This window comes from Kogia breviceps, chromosome 4 (assembly GCF_026419965.1).
Source record: "Kogia breviceps isolate mKogBre1 chromosome 4, mKogBre1 haplotype 1, whole genome shotgun sequence".
Taxonomy (NCBI): domain Eukaryota; kingdom Metazoa; phylum Chordata; class Mammalia; order Artiodactyla; family Physeteridae; genus Kogia; species Kogia breviceps.
The window spans coordinates 166,713,202-166,739,423 of NC_081313.1; the positions used below are offsets into that span (position 1 = coordinate 166,713,202).

At 37.9% G+C, this 26,222-nt stretch overlaps 1 protein-coding gene across 6 annotated transcripts in view; it reads left to right on the forward strand.

Moving 5' to 3' along the window:
• The first annotated feature begins 1,137 nt into the window (after positions 1-1,137).
• The window catches only part of RANBP17 (RAN binding protein 17), a 327,894-nt gene continuing 302,809 nt past the window's right edge, over positions 1,138-26,222 (forward strand). For 4 of the 6 annotated variants that reach the window (XM_067032300.1, XM_059059844.2, XM_067032302.1 and 1 more), the window contains exons 1-4: positions 1,138-1,312; positions 11,120-11,266; positions 15,610-15,700; positions 23,558-23,724. In XM_067032300.1, the coding sequence (XP_066888401.1) occupies positions 1,295-1,312; positions 11,120-11,266; positions 15,610-15,700; positions 23,558-23,724 (423 nt within the window). In that variant the 5' untranslated portion in view covers positions 1,138-1,294. The remainder of the gene's footprint in view (positions 1,313-11,119; positions 11,267-15,609; positions 15,701-23,557; positions 23,725-26,222) is intronic. The other 2 variants (XM_067032301.1, XM_067032303.1) reach the window with 1 other exon arrangement.

The window sequence follows — 26,222 nt, forward strand, 5'->3', positions numbered from 1 at the left end:
AAAGGGACAGAAACAGTATTTAAAGAAATACTGACTGGGAATTTTCAGACATTGATTAAAAAAACATCAGATCTCATATTTAAGAAGCTTTATGAACCCCAAGCAGGAACACACACACACACACACACACACACACACACACACACACACACACATAGTTATATCACACTCAAACTGCTAAGACCAAAAGAAAGAGAAAAATTTTAAAGCAGCCAGGTGTGGGAGAAGGAGACATATTACCTTCAGAGGAGCAGCAATCAGACTGATGGCTAATTTCTGAACAGAAACAATGGTAACCAGAAATCAAGAGAAAGGCATTTTTTAAATGCTGAAAAAAAAATTTAAAAAGCCAAAATAGAATTCTATACCCAACAAAACTATCCTTGAAAAATGTAAGTGAAATAAAGACGTTTTCATGTTAACAAAAGCTGAGAGAATTTGCCACTAGTAAACATGAATTATAAGAGGTATTAAAGGAATTTTTCACACTAAAGTACAATGACCCCAACTGGAAGTGTCAAACTTCAAGAGGAACTCCTTCAGAAAGGAGTCACTTTGACCTACTTCTCCTCAAATAAATTCTCATTCCAATGGAATCATTCAGTGTAAAATATAAGTTCATGTTAAATGAAATCTAGACAAGAAGTGAACTAGAATTTTATAACTTAACAATATGTAGTAGATACTGTCAGTTTAATTTTAACCAAAATAAAGTTTTTTTAAAAATTAAAGCTGGGTTCTGGGAGTCAGGGATCACGGACAGCTGCTGGCATGTAGGAGTCAAAGGTTATGGCTGATCTGTCATTGGCAAGTGGGTGTTAGGGGACAAGAAAAGATGTGGAGATGGGTGAGTTAGAAGGCGTGGGCAATAGCTACGCTCTAGGGGTTAGAGGTCAAGAGAGTCTGTGGGAGATGTAAGGTCAGGGGTCATGGCTGACAGTTGGGAGGTGCTGGTTGTTGCCTCAAGGGCCGAAGGTCTGAAGTCATGACTCACCTGAGGCAGTTGAAGCTTGAGAACGGGGACGGGTGGTGGGGGGCTGGTGACGGTTGAGATTCCTGGCCCCCGGCCCCGCCCCTCTCGGGCCCGCCCCTCTCGCGCCGCCTCCGTCACCCCGTCCCGCCCCGTTAGCCCCGCCCAGTCCGGAGCTTCGAACTCTACGGCAGCTCGGCCGAGGCGACGAGGAGCTAGCGAGTGGCGCAGGGACCCAGCGGGCTGCTGGGGCTTCTGCGGCGCCCGCCTACGCTCCCTCCCCTCGGGCGCTCGGGGCGCCGACTGGCGCCGCCTCCCGGGAAGATGGCGCTGCACTTTCAGGTCAGTGCGCTTTGCGCCGCGGGTTCTCGCTCCGCCGGTCAGCCGCCCCGGGAACCCGGCGGGACGCTGGAGTCTGGAGACAGGGCCGAGGCCGTTGGCGGAGGCCGCGGGGTCGCGGGCCGGTGCCTCGGAGCCCCAGCCCCCGTCCCCGGCCAGGGACCCACGCACTGGCTTGGGCAGCACACCCCGGGCCCGGGCCCGAAGAAGGGGCGGCCAGAGCTTGGGGTTGACGGGTGGAGAGGCAGGGGCCAGGCTGGAGCTCGCCCCTCGGGGGAGGTGCGGATGCTGAGGACCGATCGCGTGGGAGCCCGCTCTCCCCGGTGCCGCCGCACGGCGCGCACGGAGGCTTCGGCGGCGCCCTAGCAGGTGGGAGCCTGGCCGGACCAGTCTTCCCGCCGCGTCGTGGGCCGCGGTTCCATCGTCTGCCTCCACACAGTTCGTACGGAGCTCGAGAAGGGGGCCTGGGTCCGCCGATGGAGGGCGCAGCAGTTGGACTTTAATTGGCCAGAGAGGGCAGGGGCTGTGTATTTGGGGAGTTGCGAAGGAGGGCTCTGCAGCAGCTTCATTGGAGGAGGAAACGGGGGCAGGACGCGCGCTAGGAGCGCAGAGATGGTCTGGATGGGACGCGGGCTGGAGGAAGGCTCACGTATTCTCGGGCACTGTAGCATATGCATCCAGTTATTCATACAACAAGCATTTATAGAGCCTCCCCCCCGACCCCCCACGTGTCTCAAGCACGGTGCAAAGTTCTGGGATAAAGGATTACATCATCTTGCCATACTTGCCCTCATGGAATTCACGGATAATTATAGTGCATGTGAAAAATGATATGATAGAATTAATCACAGGATATCATGGGAACATTGAAAAGGGGCAGTCAACCGTGTGTGTGTGTGTGTGTGTGTGTGTGTGTGTGTGTGTGTTGGGAAGGAGTGAGACAGAGCTGCTGTGCTTCTCAGGCAAGCTTTTTTTAGCTTCTGTTCATCCACTAATTTATTGTAGTTCCTACTTGGCTAGGCCCTTAAGATATAGCTCTAGCAAAACTTTATGATTTGTACACTCAGGAAACTTGCAGTCCAGTGGATACTGAAAGAATTGTAGGAGTTGGCCAGGTGAAGAGGAAGAGAAGGGTATAGAGGCAAAACGACAGTGTGAGCCAAGTCAAAGAATTGTGGAAGAACATGGCACACTGCAGGAAGTTCGGTTTGGCTGGAGCTTAAGGTTCATATAAAAGGGAAGGGATCAGGGAAGCCTGTGGAGGCAGGAGATGACCTTGGAGAGGTAGGCAGTCTCATAAGATGGTGACAGTGTATCTAAGTGTCCCAACCCTTTGTAGATTTCTTTGGATCCCCTGTGACTACAGTAACTCATTACTTAATTATTGATTCTTCCAAAGGGTCTTTTCTTTTCACAGCCACAGTCTTATTGGGTAATTGACAGCTCAGGAGGTAATAAGCCTGACATATTACCTTTTCACTCCTTGCCATTTCTAAGGGTCTCCAGGTCAAAATAATGTTATTTATTACCACTTTAGTAAATATACCCTTTGGAAATCTTCACAGGAGGAATTTCACAGGGAGGACTTTGGGATTGTAAATAAGTAAACAGATGTTCGTAATTCAGGTGTAAATCTTGAGGGCAATTAAAAACTGTGGTGGAAGTTTTGGGGACTTCCCTGGTGGTCCAGTGGTTAAGAATCTACCTTCCAATGCAGGGGATGTGGGTTTGATCCCTGGTTAGGGAACGAAGATACCACATGCAACTAAGCCTGTGCACTGCATCAAAGACCCAGCGCAGCCAAAAAAAATAAAAAAAATTATGGTGGAAGTTTGGAACGGTTTCAGACTTGGAAAGATGATGCATAATAGTAAATTACCCAGTCTGGAAGATTTCTTCATACTTAGGTAGTGGTGGAAAAATTAGCTGCTAATGCCAAAACTACCCAAATTGGTTTCCTAGGAATGTATTTCACAGCAGTTCTGGGAAGCTTAAAAGTGGAGTTGGACAAATAAAAGACCTGATGATTTTGGGAGCCAGAATTAAGCTCTGAACCTTCTCAGTTTGAATTGTTTTCAGCATATGGATCATATTGTTACCCAGTTAACTCAAGGAGCATTTATTACTAATGATAACTGGTACCTAGCATTTTGAATTTTCACATGCTTGTTGTAGATGTTCAGCCCTACAACTAGCTTGAGAGGTGTGCATATACAGTCGGCTTGCTGTATCCCTGAGTTTTGCATCTGTGGATTCAACGAACTGTAGATTGAAAATATTTTAACAATTCCAGAAAGCTCCAAAAAACTTCCATTTGCTGCACACTGACAACTATTTGCATAGCATTTACATTGAATTTACAGTTATTTATATAGCAGTTACATTGTATTAGGTATTATAAGTAATCTAGAGACGATTTAAAGTATTTGAGAAGATGTATAGAGGTTATAGGCAAATACTATGTCATTTCATATAAGGTACATGAACATCTTTGGGTTTTGGTATCTGCAGGGTGTCCTGGAGCCAATCCCCCTACTTATGTGCGTATATACATTTTATCCCTGAAGACACTGAGTCTTAGAACAATTGTGACTTTCCCAAGGCTACAGAATTAGGGTAGTCTTAATAGCTCATGATTCCACATTCTTTCATACCAATATCACCAATATCTTACTGTCATCTACCCAACAGGGTAGTTAGTGAAAAATTATGCCATTTTGATAAGTAAATAAGTGGCTTTATGTAAGGGGAAGTTAGGTCACTGCTTCAGTCTTTTTCACATCATAGAATACATAAAAAATGGTAATTGTGTGGTTCATTGACATAAACTGCTCATAACCAAAAGCCTGACTGGAGGACAAGGTGATCCGTGTCCCTGACATACTATAACCCATTCAAGGCACATGCATTCTGGTTAGGAAGCTGTGGGTTAGGGTACTCTGTCCCAAAGGAAGAAATGGATCTGGATTATCTGAGAGGAGACAGTCCAGATTAGAGGGTAGGGGACAGAGTGAGGAAAGATATTTCTGCGACCAAGTAGGAGGTAGGCACTTTAGATTTAACAGAAGGACCTTGATGAGAATCAAGAGATAACATTAGGAAAAATTTAGGAGATGCAGTTGATTGATCTTTTTAGCTTTCAGGATTATTCCAGAACCTGGGACTATAGTCATGCTTCATAGCCAGCCAGGCATTCTGATATGATCAGGCATACCTGATATGATCTAGATGTGATTGTGAACTATTATAGTTGAATACGATGGTAACATGATGAAAAGGGGGTTTGGAAAAGATCATCCTGTATGGAGTTGAATGGGGGAAACTATAGACAAAAGACCAATGTGGTGTTTTATAATTAACTGAAGAGATTATTTACAATTTGTGTAAATCTGCTGTGTGCCAGGAGCTGGATTAAGCTTTCTCTCGTCTTTTCTGTCTTAATCTTCACAATTATTTTAGATGGTGGATATTACTACCTGCAGTTTCAAAAGTGAGGTTTAGAAAATTTAATTTGCTTGAGGTCACTTAGTTAGTAATTGGACAGGTTCCAAAGCTTCCACTCTGATTCCCAAGGAAGGCCCTAAAGAAATCCTGGGCACTGTAGGCCACAGTTGGAAAATACTCTTCTATTGGTCTACTGTCTATGAATATCATGTAGAGGTGCTGAGTCTGAGTCTTTATTTTAAAACAGTTGGTAGGACTTTGTGATAAATTAGGTAGGTACCTGGAATTAGCCAGACCATGAGGTTTGAGGGCACAGTTTGCAAGACTGTTCTCACTTCTGACACCACCTGCATATTTGGGGGTTTCCCAGTACCACTCTCATGTTTGATAGTTTAACAGAAGAACTCACAGAATTCACTGAAAGCTATCATACTCAGTTTATTATCAGGAAAGTACGCAGATTAAAATTGATTAAAGAAGAGATACATAAGGCAGAATCTGGGAAGGTTCTCAAAGCTTTTGTTATCCTCAGGACATGTAACTCTCCCAGCATATATGTGTGGCAGTAAGCACCAAGTATTGCAAACCAGTGAAGTGCACCTGAGCTTTGAGTTCTGGAGTTTTTATTGGGGCTTCTTTATGTAATCATTGATTGACTGGTTGGTTGCCACATGATTGAGCTCAGTCTTTAGGTCAGATGATACTGAGCAATCTAAAGTCCCCACCCTAAAACACACGGTTGGTCTTTGGTGTGGCCAGCCACCAATTTAGTACTATGGGGTGTGGTCTGCTACCTCCCCCCCTCCCCGCCCCCTCTGAACAAAAACAGTCCTATCATAGACGTAGATTACCTCCCAGAATCTGAGGGCAAAGGCCAGATTTTTTCTTTGGGGAAGGCCAAACTCTTAACTATATAGGAGGGACTAAGGAGAAGGAAAAGTAAAAGATAACATCAAGATTGTAAGTCTAGATTCTGATCTACATCTCCGAAACCACTGAAAACAAAGGGACACTTGATGTGAAAATCTGTTCAATTCAGTTCCTGACATTTTGGGGCTGTTTTCAACATCTTTCTGGATTTCCAAGAAGTTTGTAGATAAATATAAAAGTGGTGAATAGACAGTTGAAAGTGTGGACTAGGACATCACCTGCAGGTACATGATGACTAAAGTAAAGGGTGGTAAGATGGCAAGGTGCTGAGGAGACAACATGTGCTTGGGGCCCACAGATTTGTATGTGGCTCAGAATTGACCATTTACTCCTATCTTGAGCAACATGTGTGTGTGTGTGTGTGTGTGTGTGTGTGTGTGTGTGTGTAGATATATATATGTGTGTATATGTATGTATTTCATCTCTCAGCCTCAGTTCTTTTTTTTGTCTGTAAAATGGGTGTGCTAAAAATATGTACTTTACAGGAGTCTACTTTTTAGAATTGGTTTGAAAAATAGAAGATGGAAATACTTTTGTAAACCTATAAAGCACTAAAACAAATATGATCCAATTCATTGTAGAAGGAGGAGTTCTAAGAGGCCCAGAAATAAGCCCTCAGGTATGCTCGGGAAAAGGTAGTAAAGGGAGGAAAAAACAAAGAGTTTATGGAAAATGAGTAACTTTAAGATAAAGGCACTTTCTATTAATGGTAGTCAGGAAGCTTAATTCCAGAAGGCAGGAAAGATACAGGGAAGTAATTGAAAAGAGTTTAAATTTAATTGAGCTGGGATTTTTTGGTGGTTCATCGATTTATCGTTTTATTATTAGGGGACATTTTTCCCTAGGACAAAAAACCTTCATTTTTTTCCAGCTTTCTTGAGGTATAATTGACAGATAATAAACTGCACATACTTAAAATGTCTTTTTGGATGAATTTTGATGTAAGTATATTAACTGTGAAACCATCTCGGAAGCCAAGATAATGACCATATCTATCACCCCCCCAAAGTTTCCTTGTGCTCCTTTGTAATCCCCCCTTGCTGCTTCCCTATCCTTTTCTCCCACTCTCTCCTCCATCCCCAGCCTGAAACCACTGATCTGCTTTCTTTCACTATAGAACCATATAATATATACTCTTTTTGTCTTGCTTCTTTTACTAGGCATTTACCTGTTGATGGATACATGATGGGAATTACTGTATAGAAAGGAGTCACATCATTTACTGGTTAATTGTATGTCAAGTGCAAAGTGCAGAAATGAGTCCAGAATAACTTGGAAGATATTTAGACTGTAGGCAGGATTATGTCATTGTCTCCTAGGCTGTGGAATTTGGGTGCTGTCTGTTTATGTTTGATACTTTATCGATGGGAGTTAGGTGATATCCAATTCTACTTGTTTTACCTGTTATTTATTTATATGGGCTTCTGATGGTGATATGAAGCTATGTAGAAGCTTTAATAACTCAAACCCGATTTGTCAACAAGTTGAGAAGGGATCCATTTCTCTGAGGCATTCTTACGTTAACCATATTCTCAGACATCAGTTTATAAAACTAAGATGCAGTTTATCAGTTCACTATGAAAAATAGTCTCTCTTTATAGACAGATTTTCTGGAAAATCAAATGCTAATCAGAAGATAGCTTGGTCAGCAGTCATCACAAGTTTAACTGCTTGAAATGTTTAGATAATGCTTTTCCAACAGGGTAAGGATCTTGGTGTATGTATCCTTTTCTCTAAAAAGATTTATCAGTAGTATGCCAGGCATTTATTTAATTGTTATCATTACAGTGAAAGAATAACTTAATTTTTTCCACTTTGTTTCAGTCTTTCTTAAGAGAAAGTTCAAACCTTTACCTTTTTATCTTTCACTGCCTTTTGGTGGTTAATAATTTGAAAGGCATTTGGGACATTGTTGTAAACACATACTTTTAAATACACTTCAGACTTGTTCTCTGTCGGAGTTCACTAAATCAGCATAGCAAAAAAGACAAAATTCCAGAATTTTTTCAGAATCTTTCCAAATAGATTTACTTAGGTGCCACTGAATTGATTAATATTAATGTTTGTATTAGTTTCTTGGAGCTGTTGTGACAAATTACCACAAACTGGGTGGGTTAAAACAACGAAAATTTATTCTTTTTTTTTTTAGAAGCTATTATAGCTTTATATTTTTATTTTATTTTATTTATTATTTATTTTCTTTATTTTTTGGGGCTGCGTCAGGCCTTAGTTGCAGCATGCGGGATCTCATTGAAGCGTGCAGGCTTCTCTCTAGTTGTGGCGTGCAGGTTTTCTCTCTCTAGTTGCGGTGTGCAGGCTCCAGGGTGCGTGGGCTCTGTAGTTGTGGTGCTTGGGCTTAGTTGACCCGCATGCAGCCTGTGGGATCTTAGTTCCCCGACCAGGGATCAAACCAGCGTCCTCTCCATTGAAAGGCGGATTCTTTACTACTGGACCACCAGGGAAGTCCCAGAAAACTTATTCTTTTATACTTATGGAGGCCAGAATCTGAAATTAATGTGCTGACAGGGTTGGTCTCTTCTTGGAGGCCTTGAGGGAGAAACTGTTCTATGCTTTGTCCCTAGTTTCTGATAGCTGCTTGCAGTCCATGGTCCATTGGCTTGTAGATGCATCACCCCAATCTTTGCCTCCTTTGTATGACCTTTTCTCTTGTGTCTCTGCATCTCAAATGTCCCTCTCTCTTATGAATCATTGGATTTAGAGCGCGCCCTAAATCCAGGATGATCTCATCCCTAGATCCTTAATTAAGGATTTGCAAAGACCGTATTTCCAAATAATTCAAAGGTACTGGTGGTTAGGACTTGGATATATCTTTTAGGAGGATACAAGTCCACCTATTACAATATTCTTAGTAGGTGATACTAATAATAAACAGCCAACGTATGTAGTGTGTAATGTGTGCCAGAAGTTATGTGGCCCTAACTCATTTAATCCTCCCAGCCGACCTTTTGTTTTTCAGCGGTTAGGTTTTCTCAGTATTTCTGGCTTCATTCTTTTTTATACTCAAAAAGTCTGCTTCTTCAGAGACTCGTAGACCTAGATGAATGCATGACAGTAGGATCAGTTTATCGTTAAATTATTCTGGGTATTATCAGCTCTAAAATTTAGCCCTTCAGATTTATTAGATGAAGGAAAAGGTTTCTGAGGTGGATCATGAGTCATGAGAGGGAAAAAGGTAGCTCTTTTCATTTTTGTGTTTCTTACCCTTGGAGGAAATATGGGAATTCATATGTATTCATGAACCATAAATTTTCTATGCATTTTAATATGATGAACGGTATGTAGTAGCACTCCGAGGGCTTCTCAGGCCAATCTAGGTAGAGGAAATGTTTAAAATGTGGTTCATTTTTGCCGTCCTTTATCCTAATTTATCCTTTTGAAACCTTTCTTTTGTACTTTTATTTTCGCTCTAGCAAAAAATTCCCTAGTCTGAGATGTTGGGCTCTGAGCTGGATAGAGAAGTGGAAAATGCCATAAAGAAACTAAGGAGAGAGAAGTAAAAAGAATAAAGGGAGCTAGAGGAGGTTTCATTTCAGTGTTTCTTATGTATTCCTGTTAGGCAAAGGTATATGCATTTGACGGAATGTTTAGATTAGTGTAGTTGTAAGGCTGCCACATAAAAATTCAGGTCAGAAAGGATAAAAAATAGTATTTCTTTATGAATATCCCATTACCTTCATATGCCCACCTGATGTTGAAATCTGTGCCAGTTTTTTCTGTCCTATAAAGAATAATTCTCTTAAGTTTCAAACTGAAGTAGTTTTAGTAAGACACTGTTAACAAGAATTCTCTTAAGCTGAGAGGAATACTGAACTAATTTAGAATTGTTTTTCAGATTTTATCCACATGTCCTATATCTTCAGATTAGATTATATTTATAAACAGAATAAATTATTCTTTTTTATTTTTATCTTTAAATTGACTTGTTTGTCCTCCCTATATATTTTAAATATAATTTTTAAAGATTACCCTTCACTTACAGTTACTATAAAATATTGACTATATATTCCCTGTGTTGTACAGCATATCATTGTAGCCTATCTTACACCCAGTAATTTGTACCTCCCACTCCCCCACCCCTATATTACCTCTCTCCACACCACAGGTAACCACTGGTTTGTTCTCTGTATCTGTGAGTCTGTTTCTTTTTTGTTATATTCACTAGTATGTTGTATTTTTTAGATTCCACATATAAGTGATATCATACAGTATTTGTCTTTCTCTGTATGACTTATTTCACTTAGTGTAATGCCCTCCGAGTCCATCCACTTACTGCAAGTGGCAAAATTTCATTCTTTTTTATGGTTGAGGGATATTCCATTGTATATATATATACACCACATCTTCTTCATCCATTCATCTGTTGATGGACACTTAGGTTTCTTCCATATCTTGGCAATTGTAAATAATGCTGCTATGAACATTGGGGCACATGTATCTTTTTGAATTAGTGTTTTTTGGTGGTTTTTTTCTTTTTTTGGATATATACCCAGGAGTGGAATTGCTGGGTCATATGGTAGTTCCCCTTTTAGTTTTTTGAGGAACCTCCATACTGTTTTCCACAGTGGCTGCACCACTTTACATTCCCACCAACAGTGTATGAGAGTTCCCTTTTCTCCACATCCTTGCCAACATTTGTTATTTGTGTTCTTTCTGATGATAGCCAGAATGAATTATTCTTTATGTCTGTAAAATAGGAGCCTACAAGATGATAGCTAGTTATTACACTGCTATAAGTAACATGGGGTCAAGTCATAGTTCCTGAGAATCATGCCATAGTTCACCTGCAGCACTGTGAGTCATTAGTTCTGAAGACCCACATCAGCGTATATTTATATCTTTTCTTTTATATAGATGGAACCATTGAAGTTCTTATAATCTGAAAAAGAATGTAAATAGGCATAATGTCTGCAACTTGCACATGATAATTCCCCTTACCCATCTCTTTAGCTTCTTTTGGCAACTCCTCCTGGCTGTCTGTCTACCAATCATACTGACCTTTTAATTCCTTGAAATGATGAAGCTCTATTCCAGCCTCTGGTAAATGCTATTTCTTTGCCTGAACTGCTGTCTAGTCTTTTTCATGTGGCTTACCCTTTCAGGTCAGCATAAATGTTACTATATACTTTAGGCCAGCCTTTTTAAACCCCTTGGATTAGACAAGTCCTCCTCCTTCTGTACTCTTACTTTTCCATCACAGAACTATCAATTTAAATAATTTAGAGGTAGGAGATTTGCCTTTTTCTTGTTCACCACTGTGACCCCTAATAAGTAGTTGTTGCTCAATAAGCATTTATTGATTTGATGAATACATACATGATATTTGCATTCCTTGTTTCCTATGATTAATATATTTACCTTATTTTTTTTCACTCAAGTAAAATGTTAATTTTTTTTTTTTTTTTTCTTCTTCTTAAGAGTTTGGCTGAATTGGAAGTATTATGTACTCATCTCTACATAGGGACTGATCTTACACAAAGAATAGAGGCTGAGAAAGCACTCCTGGAACTTATTGACAGCCCAGAATGTCTCAGCAAGTGTCAACTTTTATTAGAACAAGGAACAGTAAGTATTTGATAACAGCAATTAACAATGAAAAATCTGTAGGTATATGCCAGTGTTAATGAATGCATGTAGGTTAGCAATGTAGGTTAACTGATAGGTATTACCATATGTCTTTTTACTGTAGTTTATTTCACTGTTGAAGAATTAGAAAGCCTGGAAAGAAAACTTAGGGAAGAGCCCAGGAGGTGAAAATAGGCATGAATCAAAATACATTCTTGTTTCCTCTTGGCCCCTTTTTATGTCTTCTACCAGTGGCAAAAGTTACATTTTTAGAAAGTTGGAATTAAAAATCTAGGTGGGAGAGGCAGATTGTAATTAACTTTGAAATGTGAAGGAATGATTGAGAGGAATGCTGATTACTTCTTGCCTGCCTCTCTTCTAGAGATTCATAGCCATTCATTCAACATCCTTTAGCAAGTATTTAAATGTAAAACCAGGCACTGTACTACCTACCTGCTTTATTTACAATCATTAAAGTAACTCATAGTTTAGTTGGGAAGGCATAGGATCTATAGAGCAGAGGTTGGCAAACTTTTTCTGTAAAGGGCCAGATTGTAAATATTTTAGACTTTGTGGGTCAAGAGGCAAAATCAAGGATGTTTTATAAATATGCCTACTAGAAGAGAGAAAACAAATTTCCACAAAGTTTTACTTATGAATTTTAAAATACAATAATTGAGTACAGTTTTTTTGTAGTATAAGTCTACTGATAAAAAGAATGGAATTATTCTTTTGGGGATGACATTTTGCTTAACTGGGGTTGAGAGTTAGTATTTCCTATCATTAGCATTGATTACAAATGATCATATGTTAATACTGATCTGTAATGAGATTTTACAAATTTAATCTTTGGAAAAGTCTCTTCACACAGATAGGTACTATCAAATATTGATATCAGCTGATGAGCGTATGATTTTAATTAAGCATATTCATCACTTAGAAGGCATGTGTAGAGTTCTATTAAAACTTCTCTTGATATTTATCTTTTAGGATGTCATTACATTCTAGATTAATCACTTCCAATTGAAGGTTAGGTGGAGGCTCCTCAATTGCTCAGTTAAATGGATTTTGAAATATGGACATTTCCTTTGCATTTGCAACAAGGTTTGAAAAAAAGTGCTGCTGGAACATAGTTTGAGCTCAGAAAATACACTCAGCAATAGAGTTCTTGCTACTTGTTTTAATATTTGATGTGTGGAAAATATATAAAGCAGCTTGATATTACTTGTGATTCCATCAATGTTAGTTGTGATTAGAGTAACTTTATTGCATTATAAGTTTCACATTAGTACTGAGCGCTGTTTGCCTTTTAGACAATTTTGTAACTTTAGGTTGAATTCATTAAGAGACATCAAGTTTGAAGCAAAAACTAACTTCAAAAGCTATTTAATGTTCAACAATAGTGGATAAAAATGGTTCTTCTCATTCAGAAAAATTTCAGTCTCAGTCCTGAGCAAGAAAAAATTACAGTAAAACTTTACCACTGCCAAGCTATTGAACTACTGTGCAGTAGGGCAAGTCAGAATTTTCAGCTTCTATTTCTGACAGAAATTTCCAGAACTGAAGGTGAATTCATGAAAGTGAATTGAAGTCCAATGTTTTTTTGTTTTGTTTTGTTTTTAGATTTTTTTTTTTGATGTGGACCATTTTTAAAGTCTTTATTGAATTTGTTACAATATTGTTTCTGTTTTATGTTCTGGTTTTTTGGCCGCAAGGCATGTGGGATCTTAGCTCCCCGACCAGGGATCGAACCTGCACTCCCTGCATTGGAAGGCGAAGTCTTTTTTTTTTAAATTAATTAATTAATTTAGTTTTGGCTGCATTGGGTCTTCATTGCTGCACACGGGCTTTCTCTAGTTGCAGCGAGTGGGGGCTATTCTTCATTGCAGTGTGTGGGCTTCTCATTGCGGTGGCTTCTCTTCTTACGGAGCATGGGCTCTAGGTGCGTGGGCTTCAGTAGTTGTGGCTCACGGGCTCTAGGCACAGGTTCAATAGTTTTGGTGCACGGGCTTAGTTGCTCCATGGCGTGTGGGTTCTTCCCGGACCAGGGCTTGAACCCTGTCCCCTGCATTGGCAGGTGGATTCATAACCACTGCACCACCAGGGAAGTACCTGGAAGGTGAAGTCTTAAGCACTGGACTGCCAGGGAAGTCCCTGAAGTCCACTGTTAACACTACTGATTCATTAACACATGATAGATTCAAATATTTACTACAAAGAACCTACTGATGAATAATAAAATGAATAAGCACAGGCTTTAGTCTCTTACATTTTTACAAGCTTTGTAAATTTGTCCACTTAAGTCTTTTCTTTTTACCACCACTTGTGGCACATTTTAGCAACTACTTCAGGTTGTACAGAATTAGCATTTTCTCAACTTCTTTCAAAATATTCTTACCACTAATTGCATGCAGACTCTTTATAGAGATTAATTCTTTAGTCCCTTCAAACTTAGCATTGACTTCTGGAATAAACAGATAATGTCGGTAACAGTATGAGCAGTACATGTTGGTAACATCTGTAACTCATCAAGAACTAGGGAGAACCTCCAAATCATTCGCCTGGTTTGAAATTGAATTTTGATGTTGCTCTAATATCTTCAACTGTCTGGGCCTTATTCTCACTGAAAGTCTAGTAGTCTGAAGTTTATGTTCTCTGCATGTGTAACTTTGGCTACTGCAATAAAATAATGATGATTTAATTAACTCTGTTGGTAAGTGTCTTTCCTTACTTGGCTAACAAATGAGCCATTTCAAAACCTAACTTTGGTTGCAGCCTCACTTTATTTTTTTGTGGAGAAATTTCACTGTTATAGATATTCTGTCTTAAATTTTCTCCTTTTTTCTGACTATTGATTACCTGTGAGTTAGGAATACTGACATGAGTGCTTGGTATGATATGGTCAACATATGTTGTATTCTTTTAGGACAGCTATAGTACAATTGCATAAAAAGCACATTGCTTTGCTATCTGATTCAATAACAAAATGATCCACATTCCACTGTGCCTTAAAAGTTAGACATTTGAAGTGCCTTTCTATCTTTTCTTGTTTTGACATAACAGATATGCACTGGTAATAATAAAAGGTGCGTGTCATGTCATGGTGATCCTCATGGCACTCTGTGCTGTGAAGTTAATAAGCACATCACTGCGGTTTATAGTGCACTGAGCAGCAGTAGGAGGCAGGAGTGCCATGTACTGCTTTAACTATTTGACTCTGCTGTCGTAGTCTGCAAGCAGACTATGTGCGTGTGGCTGTGTTCTAATAAACTGTATTTATGGACACTGAAATTTGGATTTCATGTACTTTTCACATGTCACAAAATATTATTTGATTTTTTTCCCAACTGTTTAAAATAGTAAAATCCATACATAATTCATGGGCCTTGCAAAAACAGTCCGGATTTGGTCCACAGGCCTTAGTTTGCTGACCTCTGGTCTAGAGAAAAAAAATAGGGCTATCTTTACAAGAGATTGCTAGGGGTAGAGTGAATAACTGTATCAGATTTTGAAGGATTGAGTACGCTATTAAGTTAAGACAATTGGTGATCAGAGTGAATACAACCAGCATGGATCTGAAGGAGTGGGGAGGTCAGGGTGGGAAAGGCATTGAAAGGAACTGAAAGAGGGCTGTTGTGGTCAGAGGATAGCAAAGAGTGGAACCAGGTGAAATTGAAGAGATAATCAGAAGGCAGAACATGCAGGACTATGTAGACATGGAAAGTGTATTTTATTTGAACTTGCTGATAATCATTTTTTTTCTCCTTGCGGAGGATCAGCTCTAGGTGCGTGGGCTTCAGTAGCCCAACAACTGCTTGCCATTTGAAAAGGCTACCTATCCCTTCCTCAACTATCCCCACTTATGAGGGATTGTGTGTGTGTGTGTGTGTGTGTGTGTGTGTGTATTTTATCCCTTGTAAATCTGCCAGTTTGGAAAACCAGAAAAATTCCCAATATTGCTTAGGAAAAGTTCCTATCATAGTATTTTTTTTTTGGCTGCATTGGGTCTTCATTGTTGTGCGTGGGCTTTCTCTAGTTGCGGCGAGCTGGGTGACTTCTCATGTTGCGGAGCTCGGGCTCTAGGTGCGCGGGCTTCAGTAGCGGCGGCACGCGGGCCCTAGAGCGTGCAGGCTTACCAGTTGTGGCTCGCTGGCTCTAGAGCACAGTCTCAGTAGTTGTGGCGCATGGACTTAGTTGCTCCGCGGCGTGTGGGATCTTCCTGTACCAGGGATCGAGCCCATGTCCCCTGCGTCAGCAGGTGGATTCTTAACCACTCCTCCACCAGGGAAGTCCCCTTATCATAGTATTTTGATTAATCTATTAAAATTTATATTTCTTTACAGACATCCTATGCTCAACTCCTTGCAGCAACATGTCTTTCAAAACTTATTAGCCGAGTCAGTCCTTTGCCGATTGAACAAAGAATAGATATCAGTAAGTGGTTTATTATGCTTTTTATCAAATTGCACTTTAAAAATAATTTTTGTTTTTAAATATGCTAAACTGTTAACAGGCATGCAAGTTATTTTACTGTCATTTTTAAAGATGAGTAGTCAAGTCTCCTTTACACATGTAGTGATAAACAACGATGTGTTATACAAAAATGTGTTGTCAGAAAAACATTTGTTTAGTTTGATAATAAATAATAACTAGCATTTTATTGTCTATACTATTTACTAAGATTTGCACTATCTCATTTTATCTACCAAACTTCTGAGATGGGCACTATTGTTATCCTCATTTTATAAATGAGGAAATTAGATTTGATAGGCTCTATAATGTGCCCAAGATCATAACACATCTAGCAAGAAGGAGAGCTGTGATTCAAACTTACACAATTTTTGTGGAGTCCATGCTCTTAGCTATTATCTTAACATCATATACAACTAAATGATGGGAAAGAAGTCTACTCTCCAGCATTTCTCAGGATCCTATATCAAAATCATATGGGATGCATATAAAATCAAAAGCAGATTCCTACTTATTAGGAAAATAATGTGTATATGGATGAACAGTGCTTGGAACTTAGTGTAAATGGAAAATTGATTCTATAAAGTACCAGTATGCTTTCAGAAGTAATGTATTTTCATATTTTAAGTGTGTGAGTTTGTTTTTCATATGGACAAAACTCTGATAGTTGAGGTATGGGAATTTTTTTGTTATCTTTGTTCATAATAGACTGTTGACTCATTTCTGCTCTCCATCCTCAAGGTTTACATGATTCATATTTGTGTAACAGAAAAGTTGAAGTGTAGTATTATATATGATGGTTCTTTAAGCTCAGTTTTTGAATGGTCAGATCCCACAATAATTTGTCATTTGCCTCATATGTTTGACTGGTATTTCTCTTAAGTACCTAATAACAGAGGAGAACTCCTCTAACTTGATAAAGAACATCTACCAAAAAAAAACCTACCAGGCTGAAGAAAACCTAGAGGAGAATTTATCCATGTTCTCATGGACTTGTGTGCTTAAGAAAGCAAAAGAGAAATTTACAGTTTAAAATATAAGGGTTCAAACATTAATAAACCTGTCATAAAACATTGTGATTTTGTTTGTTTGACTTTTATACACATGAACACACATATTTTAGTTAGACTTAATTTTTTTAGAGCACTTTTAGGTTCACAGCAAAAAGTACAGAAAATTCCCATATATCCCCTGGCCCCGCACATAAATAGCCTTCCCCAGTATTAGCATAATGCACCAGAGTGGGTAAATTTGTAACAGTTGATTAACCTACACATCATCATCACCCAAAGTCCATAGTTTATATGAGAGTTCACTCTTGGTGTTGTGCATTCCGTGGGTTTGGATAAATGTATAAATGACACATATCCCCCGTTATAGTGTTATACAGAATAGTTTCACTGCCCTAAAAAGCCACTGTGTTCCAACTATTCATCCCTCCCTCCCCTCTAACTCCTGGCGACCACTGATCTTTTTTACTGTTTCCATAGTTTTGCCTTTTCCAGAATGCATGTAGTTGAAATTATACAGTGTGTAGCCTTTTCAGATTGGCTTCTTTTACTTAGTAATATGCATTTAAGGTTCTCCATGTTTTATCATGGCTTGGTAGATCATTTCTTTTCTTTCTTTTTTAAAAAAATTTATTTATTTTATTTTTGGCTGCATTGGGTCTTTGTTGCTGCACCCGGGCTTTTCTCTACTGTGCGGTGAGCAGAGGCTACTTTTTGCTGCAGTGCACAGGCTTCTCATCGCAGTGGCTTCTCTTGTTGCGGAGCGCAGGCTCTAGGCACGTGAGCTCTAGAGCTCAGGCTCAGTCTTTGTGGCGCACAGACTTAGTTGTTCGCAGCATGTGGGATCTTCCTGGGCTAGGGCTCGAACCTGTGTCCCCTGCATTGGCAGGCAGATTCTTAACCACTGCGCCACCAGGGAAGCCCGATCATTTCTTTTTAATGCTGACTGAGTGCCATTGTCTGGATGTACCACAGTTTATCTGTTCACCTTTTGAAGTACACCTGCATTGCTTCCAAGTTTTGGCAATTACAAATAAAGCTGCTATAAAGCAGGTTTTTTGTGTGGACATAAGTTCTCACCTCATTTGGGTAAATACTAAGGAGAGTGATTGCTGGATTTTATGGTAAGAGTATGTTTAGATTTGTAAGAAATCACCAAACTGCCTTCCAAAGGGGCTGTACCAGTTTTGCATTCCCATCAGCAATGAACGAGAATTCCTGTTCTTCAACATCCTTGCTAATATTTGGTGTTTTCAGTGTTTTGGATTTTGACCATTCTTATAGGTGTGTAGTAGAATCCTACTGTTTTTAATTTACAGTTTCCTAATGACATATGATGTTGAACGTCTTTTCATATGCTTATTTGTTGTCTGTATATTTTCTTTAATGAGGTGTCTGTTTAGGTCTTTTGCTTATTTTTAAATCCGGTTGTTTGTTTTCGTATTCTCTGTATATTTTAGTAAATGGGCCTTTATCAGATAGGTCTTTTGCAAAGATTTTCTCCCAGTTTGTGGCTTGTCTTCTCATTCTCTTGGGCAGAAGCTTTTAATTGTAATAAAGTCCACCTTATCAAGTATTTCTTTCATGGATTGTGCCTTTGTTGTTGTTTGTAAAAAGTCAACACCAAGCCCAAGGTCATCTAGATTTTATTCCTGTTATCTTTTAGGAGTTTTTATAGTTTTGCATTTTATATTTAGAGCTGTGGTGATTTTGAATTAATTTTTGTGAAGTGTGTAAGTTCTGTGTTTAGATTCATTTTTTTGCATGTGGAGGTCCAGTCTTTTGTTGAAAAGACTATCTTTACTCCGTTTTATTACCTTTGCTCCTTTGTCAAGGATCAGTTGACTGTATTTATGGGAGTCTCTTTCTGGGTTCTCTTTTCTGTTCCATTGATCTATTTGTCTGTTCTTTCACCAGTACCACACTGTCTTGATTATTATAGTTTTATAAAAATTAAAGTTAGGTAGTGTCAGACCTCCAACTTTGTCCTTCTCCTTTAGTATTGTGTAGGCTATCCTGGGTCTTTTGCCTCTCTGTATAAACTTTAGAATCAATTTGTCAATATCCAGAAAATAACTTTCTGGGATTTTGATTGGGATTGCATTGAATCTGTAGATCAGTTCTGGAAGAACTGACATCTCGACAACATTGAATCTTCCTGTCCACGAACATGAAATATCTCTCCATGTATTTATTTCTTTGATTTTATTCATCAGCTGTGGTTTTTTGTAGATGTTCTTTATGAAGTTGAGGAAGTTCCCCTCTGTTCCTGGTTTGTTGAGAGTTTTTATCATGAATGGCTGTTGGATTTTTTTAAATCCATTTTTTGTATCTATTATGATCATGTGATTTTTCTTCTTTAGCCTGTTGATGTAATGGACTACATTAATTGATTTTAAAATGTTGAACAAGCTTGCATACCTGGGATAAATGCCACTTGGTTGTGGTATATAACTCTTTTTATACATTGTTGGATTTGCTTTGCTAATAATTTGTTGAGGATTTTTGTTTCTATATTGATGAGAGATATTGGCTCAACTACAAGTTTTCTTGTAATGTTTTTGTTTGGTTTTGGTGTTAAGGTAATGCTGACCTCATAGAATGAGTTAGGAGGAATTCCCTCTCCTTCTTTTTCCTGGAAGAGATTGTAGAGAATTGGTAGAATTTCTTTCTTAAATGTTTGGTAGAATTCATCAGTGAACCCATCTGGGCCTGGTGCTTGCTGTTTTGGAAGGTTATTAATTATTGACTCAATTAGTTTAATAGATATGGGCCTATTCAGATTGTCTCTTTCACTTTTCTTTTTTAAATGGATACTTAAAAAAAAAAAAGGTACACTCATTAAAGGAAATTCGGAAAAAAGAGAAAAGTAGAAACCTACCGCACAATTTCAAGCAACAAATGATGTGTTTCCTTTATGAGTTTCTTGGGTTTGACTTACTACTCTTGCTTCTGCAAGTAGATTAGAATGTTATGACATGTCTGACATGTGTCAATAGAATAATTCGTATGTCAGTTAAAATGGAAAATGTGAAGATTGCCTCATAGTCACATTGCCTTTATTACGTCAATTCCAAAATACTCATTCTTTCATGTTATGGTCCCAGACTACATATTTCATTATTTCCCAACATAAACTCTGTTGCCTGTTCTCTGTGTTCAGCACACTGTTTTGTACCTTTATTAGTATAATTAACGATGGCTTACCACTGCTCATCAATTAAATACTATTTCCTCAGCCTGGTGTTCAAGTCCTTTCATGAGCTTGTAATTGATGGATCGTCCCATCCTTGTAGACTTATATCTCGTTGGTACTAGCCTGTTTGTACCAGAAGGTATTTTCCTCATGCCATGTTACTTCTGCCTTGGTGCCTTTTCTTATGTTGTTTCTCTAGCCTGGAATGCTGTCCTTTTAATCTTCTATTCAAATAAGACTGTAGCTTAAGTTTAATTACCTATATAAATCAATCAACTCTCCTTCCCTTTCTCTGTCCTTCACTCCATCCCTCCCTCCCTCTTTCCTTCCTTGCTAACTCCCCTCTTCAAACAGCTTTATTGAGTTATAATTTATATACCATAAAGTTAACTTGTTTTAAGTGTACAATTTTTGATTTTTAGTAAATTTGCAGAGTTGTGTGAACATTTCCATCATCCTCCCCAAATCCCCATGCTCATTTACAGTTAGTCCTGCTCCCATACCACCAACCTCTAAGATGTTTTCTACCTGTATATATTGACCTTCTGTGGATATTTCATATAGATAAAATCTTATCGTGTAGTTTTTTTACATCTGACTTCTTTCACTTATCAAAGTGTTTTTGAGGTTCATCCATGTTGTAGCATGTGTCAATATTTCATTTTTTTATTATAGAATAATATTCCCTTGTATAGATGTGTGACATTTTGTTATCCATTCACCACCTGATGGACATATGGGTTGTTTTTGCTTTTTGGCCACTGTGAATAGTGCTCATGAACATTGACATACAAGTCTTTGTGTGGATATACGTTTTCATTTCTCTTGAGTAGATACCTAGGAGTGAAATTGCTGGGTCATAGGTAAGTTTATGCTTAACTTTAAAAAAAACTGCCCAACTATGTTTCAAAGTGCCTGTACCATTTTGCGTTCTCAGCAGCAATGTGTGAACGTTGTAGTTTCTCCACATCTTCACCTCATAAGTCTTACCTTGATCTTCTTGTGGTAGTTTCTTTTTGTCTCTCTCTCCAAATATTTTATAAGCTAGCTCTCAAGGCATAGATTATAGCTCAAATTTTTGTGTTCACAGCATTTGGAATTGTTTCCATCAAAGCATTTGTAGTTAAATGTTGAGGTATTTACCTTCTCTTCATTTTTTTCCTGAATAACATGCTAGTCTTTGGGACCCAAGTAGAGATTGAGTCTTTCCCCTTTCTTTTATATTCTTTTTGTATGTTTTCTGATAGACTTTGTGGCATATTTTTTACTTGACTTCAATTAATCAGTCAAAAATATTTCATATTAAATTTCTAAAGTTTCAGTCTAATGATAGTATACTCCAAAAGACTGTCTACAAGTTTGGACTTAGTAGAGTTTTTGAATTACTAGTTATTACTAAAATATATGGTTTGACTGGTATTTGAAAGCAGGAAACAGACAAACTCAAACCAAAACAACGTGACTCAGAGTCCCTATTTGGCCACTGTGACAAGTTGTTTCACCTCTTTGACCTTCATATTTTTTTCCCTAGGAAACAGAATAATAGTAATAGTAATATAATAGCAATATCTTCACATTGCTGTGAGAGCTACATAAAGCTTTTTTTCTGGGAAGCACTTTTAATTTCTAACTTGCTTCATAAATGCTAAATATTGTTGTTATCATATCGGCATTTGACATTCAAAGAGCCTCTAGTGCATAGATTTCCAAGTTTCTGTTAACTTTTGTTGGGGAATATTTCCAGCTGTTTATTTCATTCTCCCATGTGTCTTTCTGAACATTTCATTTTCTTCTTGGTATGGCTTTTCCCTATTATCTTGGGCTGGTGATGATGAGATTGCTGTTGTTTTACTTGATTGTTACCATTGGCTCTTGCTTATTAAACTGGAACACTATCATAGGTCACGTAATAAGCTAACATGAGAATATTTTATGTAAAACATTCAATTAAAGTAACAGAAATACAGTCTATTAAATTTTTTTGCCTTAGATAATAAACTTCTTAGCTAGTATCTTTGCTCAGGGAGTTTGGGAAGGTGTGCTTAAGGTACCTAGCTTAAATGTGATACTTGGTTTGTCTCTGGTTTTGTTGTTTTATTATTTTTGAGATTACCCTCCCAGTGGTTACCACTACCTACATATAGATTCCTCACATTCCCTCCAGGTTAAAAATTTTCAAGATACTAAAAATAAAAATAATAGAAGTAAATAAACCAGATTTTCTTTTATGTTCAGGAGGCAGTGTCATTTTCATAAGTTTTGTTATTGAAATAAAAGATTACATGTAATGAAGCTTAAGAGAACCATATTACCTTAATCCATAGCAGAAACCTCTTTCAGATTTATCGTAATGCTAGGAAAATCTGTGCTTTTTAATATTATTTTTATTTGTATAACTATATTTTTAATGTTAATAAAACTTAAGGTTGAAATGTGCTAGTCGTGAGAACTTTTCTTTTTTATGTCAAGGTTCTTATTACAGTTGTCAAGAACAGCTGTTGAAAGTGTTCTTGGATTTTGGGGTTTTTTCCATTAAAGCTATTTTTAGTTAAATAGTGAAGTTTTAATATTTACTTTTTCTTCACTCTTTTCCCAAATGGTATGCTGGCCTTCGGGGCCAAAGTAGAAATGGAATCTTTTCCCTTAAAAAATTTTTTTTCTTCTGTTTTTCTGATAGACTTTTGTGGCCCATTTGTTACCTCAATCACTCCTCCATTAGGAAGCTCATAGCTGAATTTGCTACCCACTTTTAATGATTTGGGTATATTAACTTTATTCCAGGCTTTACTCTTCTGTTCGTATTTTCTTTAACTTATGTACTTATTTTATCACATTATTTGTATTTTTTTCTGCCACTTAAACAGCCAGATAGTGTGTAGTCAGTTTTGCTATAACATGACATATGTATTCCTAAAAGTGACTATACTGTGCAGTGATATGTAGTAAAACCACAGGGCTTATTAGAGAAATGGGATTATGGAAATAAAATTGAAACATGTTGTCAATGACACATTAAGAAAAGGATAGAAATCTAATAAAAGACACAGTAGAGTTTTACACATGTTAAATGGTTAAGAAATACTAAATAGTAGAATAAATACAGCATTTTATCTTGAAGAAGACCTGAAGTTTGTGGAAGGGGGCCCACTTCAACAAATAACTCATTGAAGTGTTGAAATTTTTGAGTTACTAGGAAGGTAGAAGGAAAGTGATCTGAAATAGGATGGAAATTGTAACACCCAAAGGGATGAGTCTGATAACACATGAGATGAACTGAGATAGCTAGTAGGTATATGCATTTTGAGTATGGCTTGGTTCGTTTGGCTTCGTTGCCATTTTCCTTATTCACCTAGTGTTTCTTTCTAAATGAAATTATGCAAAAATGAAAGTGCCATTCACATTATACTCATATTATCCCCTAATATATCAATTGAATTGGAACAAATTTGCTTTTTCCAAATAACCCTTATAGGAGAACTGACTATATAAATAAGTACATATCTTGGAGAAAGGAATTAACTTTTTGTCAAAGAATGTGTTGTCATCACTACCTGTTTTTACATTATTCACATTAAGTTACTGAATAGTCCGAATGATCACAATATTTTTTTACAGGAAACTACATTCTTAATTATGTGGCATCACAACCCAAGCTGGCTCCCTTTGTCATCCAAGCTCTAATTCAAGTCATTGCTAAAATTACTAAATTGGGGTGGTTTGAGGTTCAGAAAGACCAGTTTGTCTTCAGAGAAATTATCGCTGATGTGAAGAAGTTTCTTCAGGTAAGAAGGCATTATTACATTGTAAGAACATCAGTAGTTTTTTTGGTTTAGAAAACTGCTTTTCTTAAAGTTATATGGTTTGTTTTGTGGCTACCAGAACCATATTAATTATGGTTTATTATTTATCCTCTGGAGCCTGTATTTTTTATTGCCAGGAAAAGAGGATCATGTCATATAACTTCCAAACCAGAAGAATGCAAATTATAATGTTTTATAATTTCAAAAATATATGTTGTCATTTGTAACCATGTGTGTCTTTGTATTGCATATATGCAAAACATGTATATAATGTTTTTCATGTATTATCTAATTTAATGCTAATTACATCTCTGAAGGGAATTACATTTTGTAAATGAGAAGACTGAGGCTTAGAAAAGTTAGGTAATTTGTATAGGATTGCATAGTGATCTAGTAAAGCATAGCGCTCGTACTTCAACAGGTTTTCTAACTTAAGATATATATATTTAAAAATTTCTCTACATTATACCACATTGAGTCATACTAAATTCTCAAGAATGTTTTTAACCTAAATAATTAAAGTTATAACATACTCACATTTAACTTACACAAATTCAGGTATTTGGACTAAAAAAAAAAAGAAAGAAAGAAAAGAAAAAGGAAAAGCAAGAGGACACTAATTTAAACTGTACCAGTGATTCCACTTGCCATTCCACATAGTGTTTTATGTTGTGGGGTGTGATATGGGAAACTTAAATCTGCTCTTTTCTGTTCCTGTATGCCTCTTAGGATGACCATCATGTCATGCTCAGTATGATTCAGATATTTAAAGATACATACTTTTTCATGCAAGCGTTATCCCTAATCGCAGGAAAAGTACTTTAGTTGGTGCTCTGCTGAAGAAGCAGTGATCTGTTACAGTTCTCAAGGAAAAACTGGCAGTTTGGATTAATAGATGTTCAGTGTTGGTTTATTGGCAATTGGGGGCTGTTTGGACTTTCTGAGATGTTATTGCTTATACAGTAACTGTCAGATTTAATCCCTATGTAAGATGTAACTCCATCATACATTGTAATGCTAGAAACCTCAGAATATGAAACACTAGACCATTCTGCTTCTCTTTTATTCGTATTGTTAAAATCCTGGTTAACAAATATTTGATTATCTAAAATATCACAAGAATAAGTGTATTTTTAGCCCTGAGGAGATCTGCTGTGGGACAGAGGGATAGTTTATTCAATGACACATGAGTTTCTCACTTTATAGTTGTGCATATAATTTTTTTTTTGTGCATATAATTTTGACTAACACAATAGCACCCCTCTCTTGTCCTTTCCTAAGATTGTACACAGCTCATCAAGAATCATTAGTGTAAACAAGAATAGACTTCAGAGTTCTTTTAAAATAAAATCAAGGTTGAAAACTGAATGAAATGAAATCACTCTTGTTGGCTAACATTTCTCAAGCTCACTATTCAGTGGCTGATAAGTTGAGCTTAAGTTGGGCTTTAGTGTGCTTTTGTCAGTTTTGGAAGACCAGAAGAAAGAGAAAATGTTTTCAAAGTTTATTACAGTATCACAAAAAAAGCACTTGCTTTCTGGGTATATGACTTAACCTAACCTTGAGTCATGAGAAAGACAACTGACTTAGTGTTTTAGTACTCTAAAATAGTAGCGCATGGTTCCTTTGGGTAATAACAGCTTCTGTGAATTTTGTACTAAAAATTATTTTAAGTTTGTTAAATTTTTAATGGCCTGAAATTTTGTATATCTTCTTTTCTCTGTTATTGTAACCTTATTGCTGCCACACTTCTAACATTTACATGCCTCCTTTCTACATACATACCCAGTAGATACTACTGTCATCTAGGACAGTGCTATTCAGATTGCTGGCTCACAGCAAGATAAGGAGTTTATGTCAGAATGTAAATCAACATGGTGCTTCCATCATCAAGAGAGACTTGCTATGAAAAAAAATGCCAACTGAACTAAACAGTGTACTTAGTGACTTATCTGTTTTATATTTTGGTGCAAACTCTTTTGTCATGGACCAGTATCAAACCATTCTCAGATTAGAATCGAATTTTCAGACTACGAGCAAATTCATGGACTAACAGTTAGTCAGGGAATGACACATTAAGGAGCATTGGCCTGGTTTACACAGAAGATGGATGCTTCAGTAATGTAAAATCTGTAGTTTATCATAGAGTTCCGATTGTCCTAAAGGGCCATAAAGAATTAAAATGCAAAAATTGGACTTCCCTGGTGGGGCAGCGGTTAAGAATCCGCCTGCCAATGCAGGGGATACGAGTTTGATCCCTGGTCCGGGAAGATCCCACATGCCACGGAGCAACTAAGCCCATGCACCACAACTACTGAGCCTGTGCTCTAGAGTCCGCGTGCTGCAACTACTGAGCCCGCGTGCCTCAACTACTGAAGCCCGCGCGCCTAGAGCCCATGCTCCACAACAAGAGGAGCCACCGCAATGAAAAGCCCGCACACCACAATGAAGAGAAGCCCTCGCTCGGTGCAGCTAGAGAA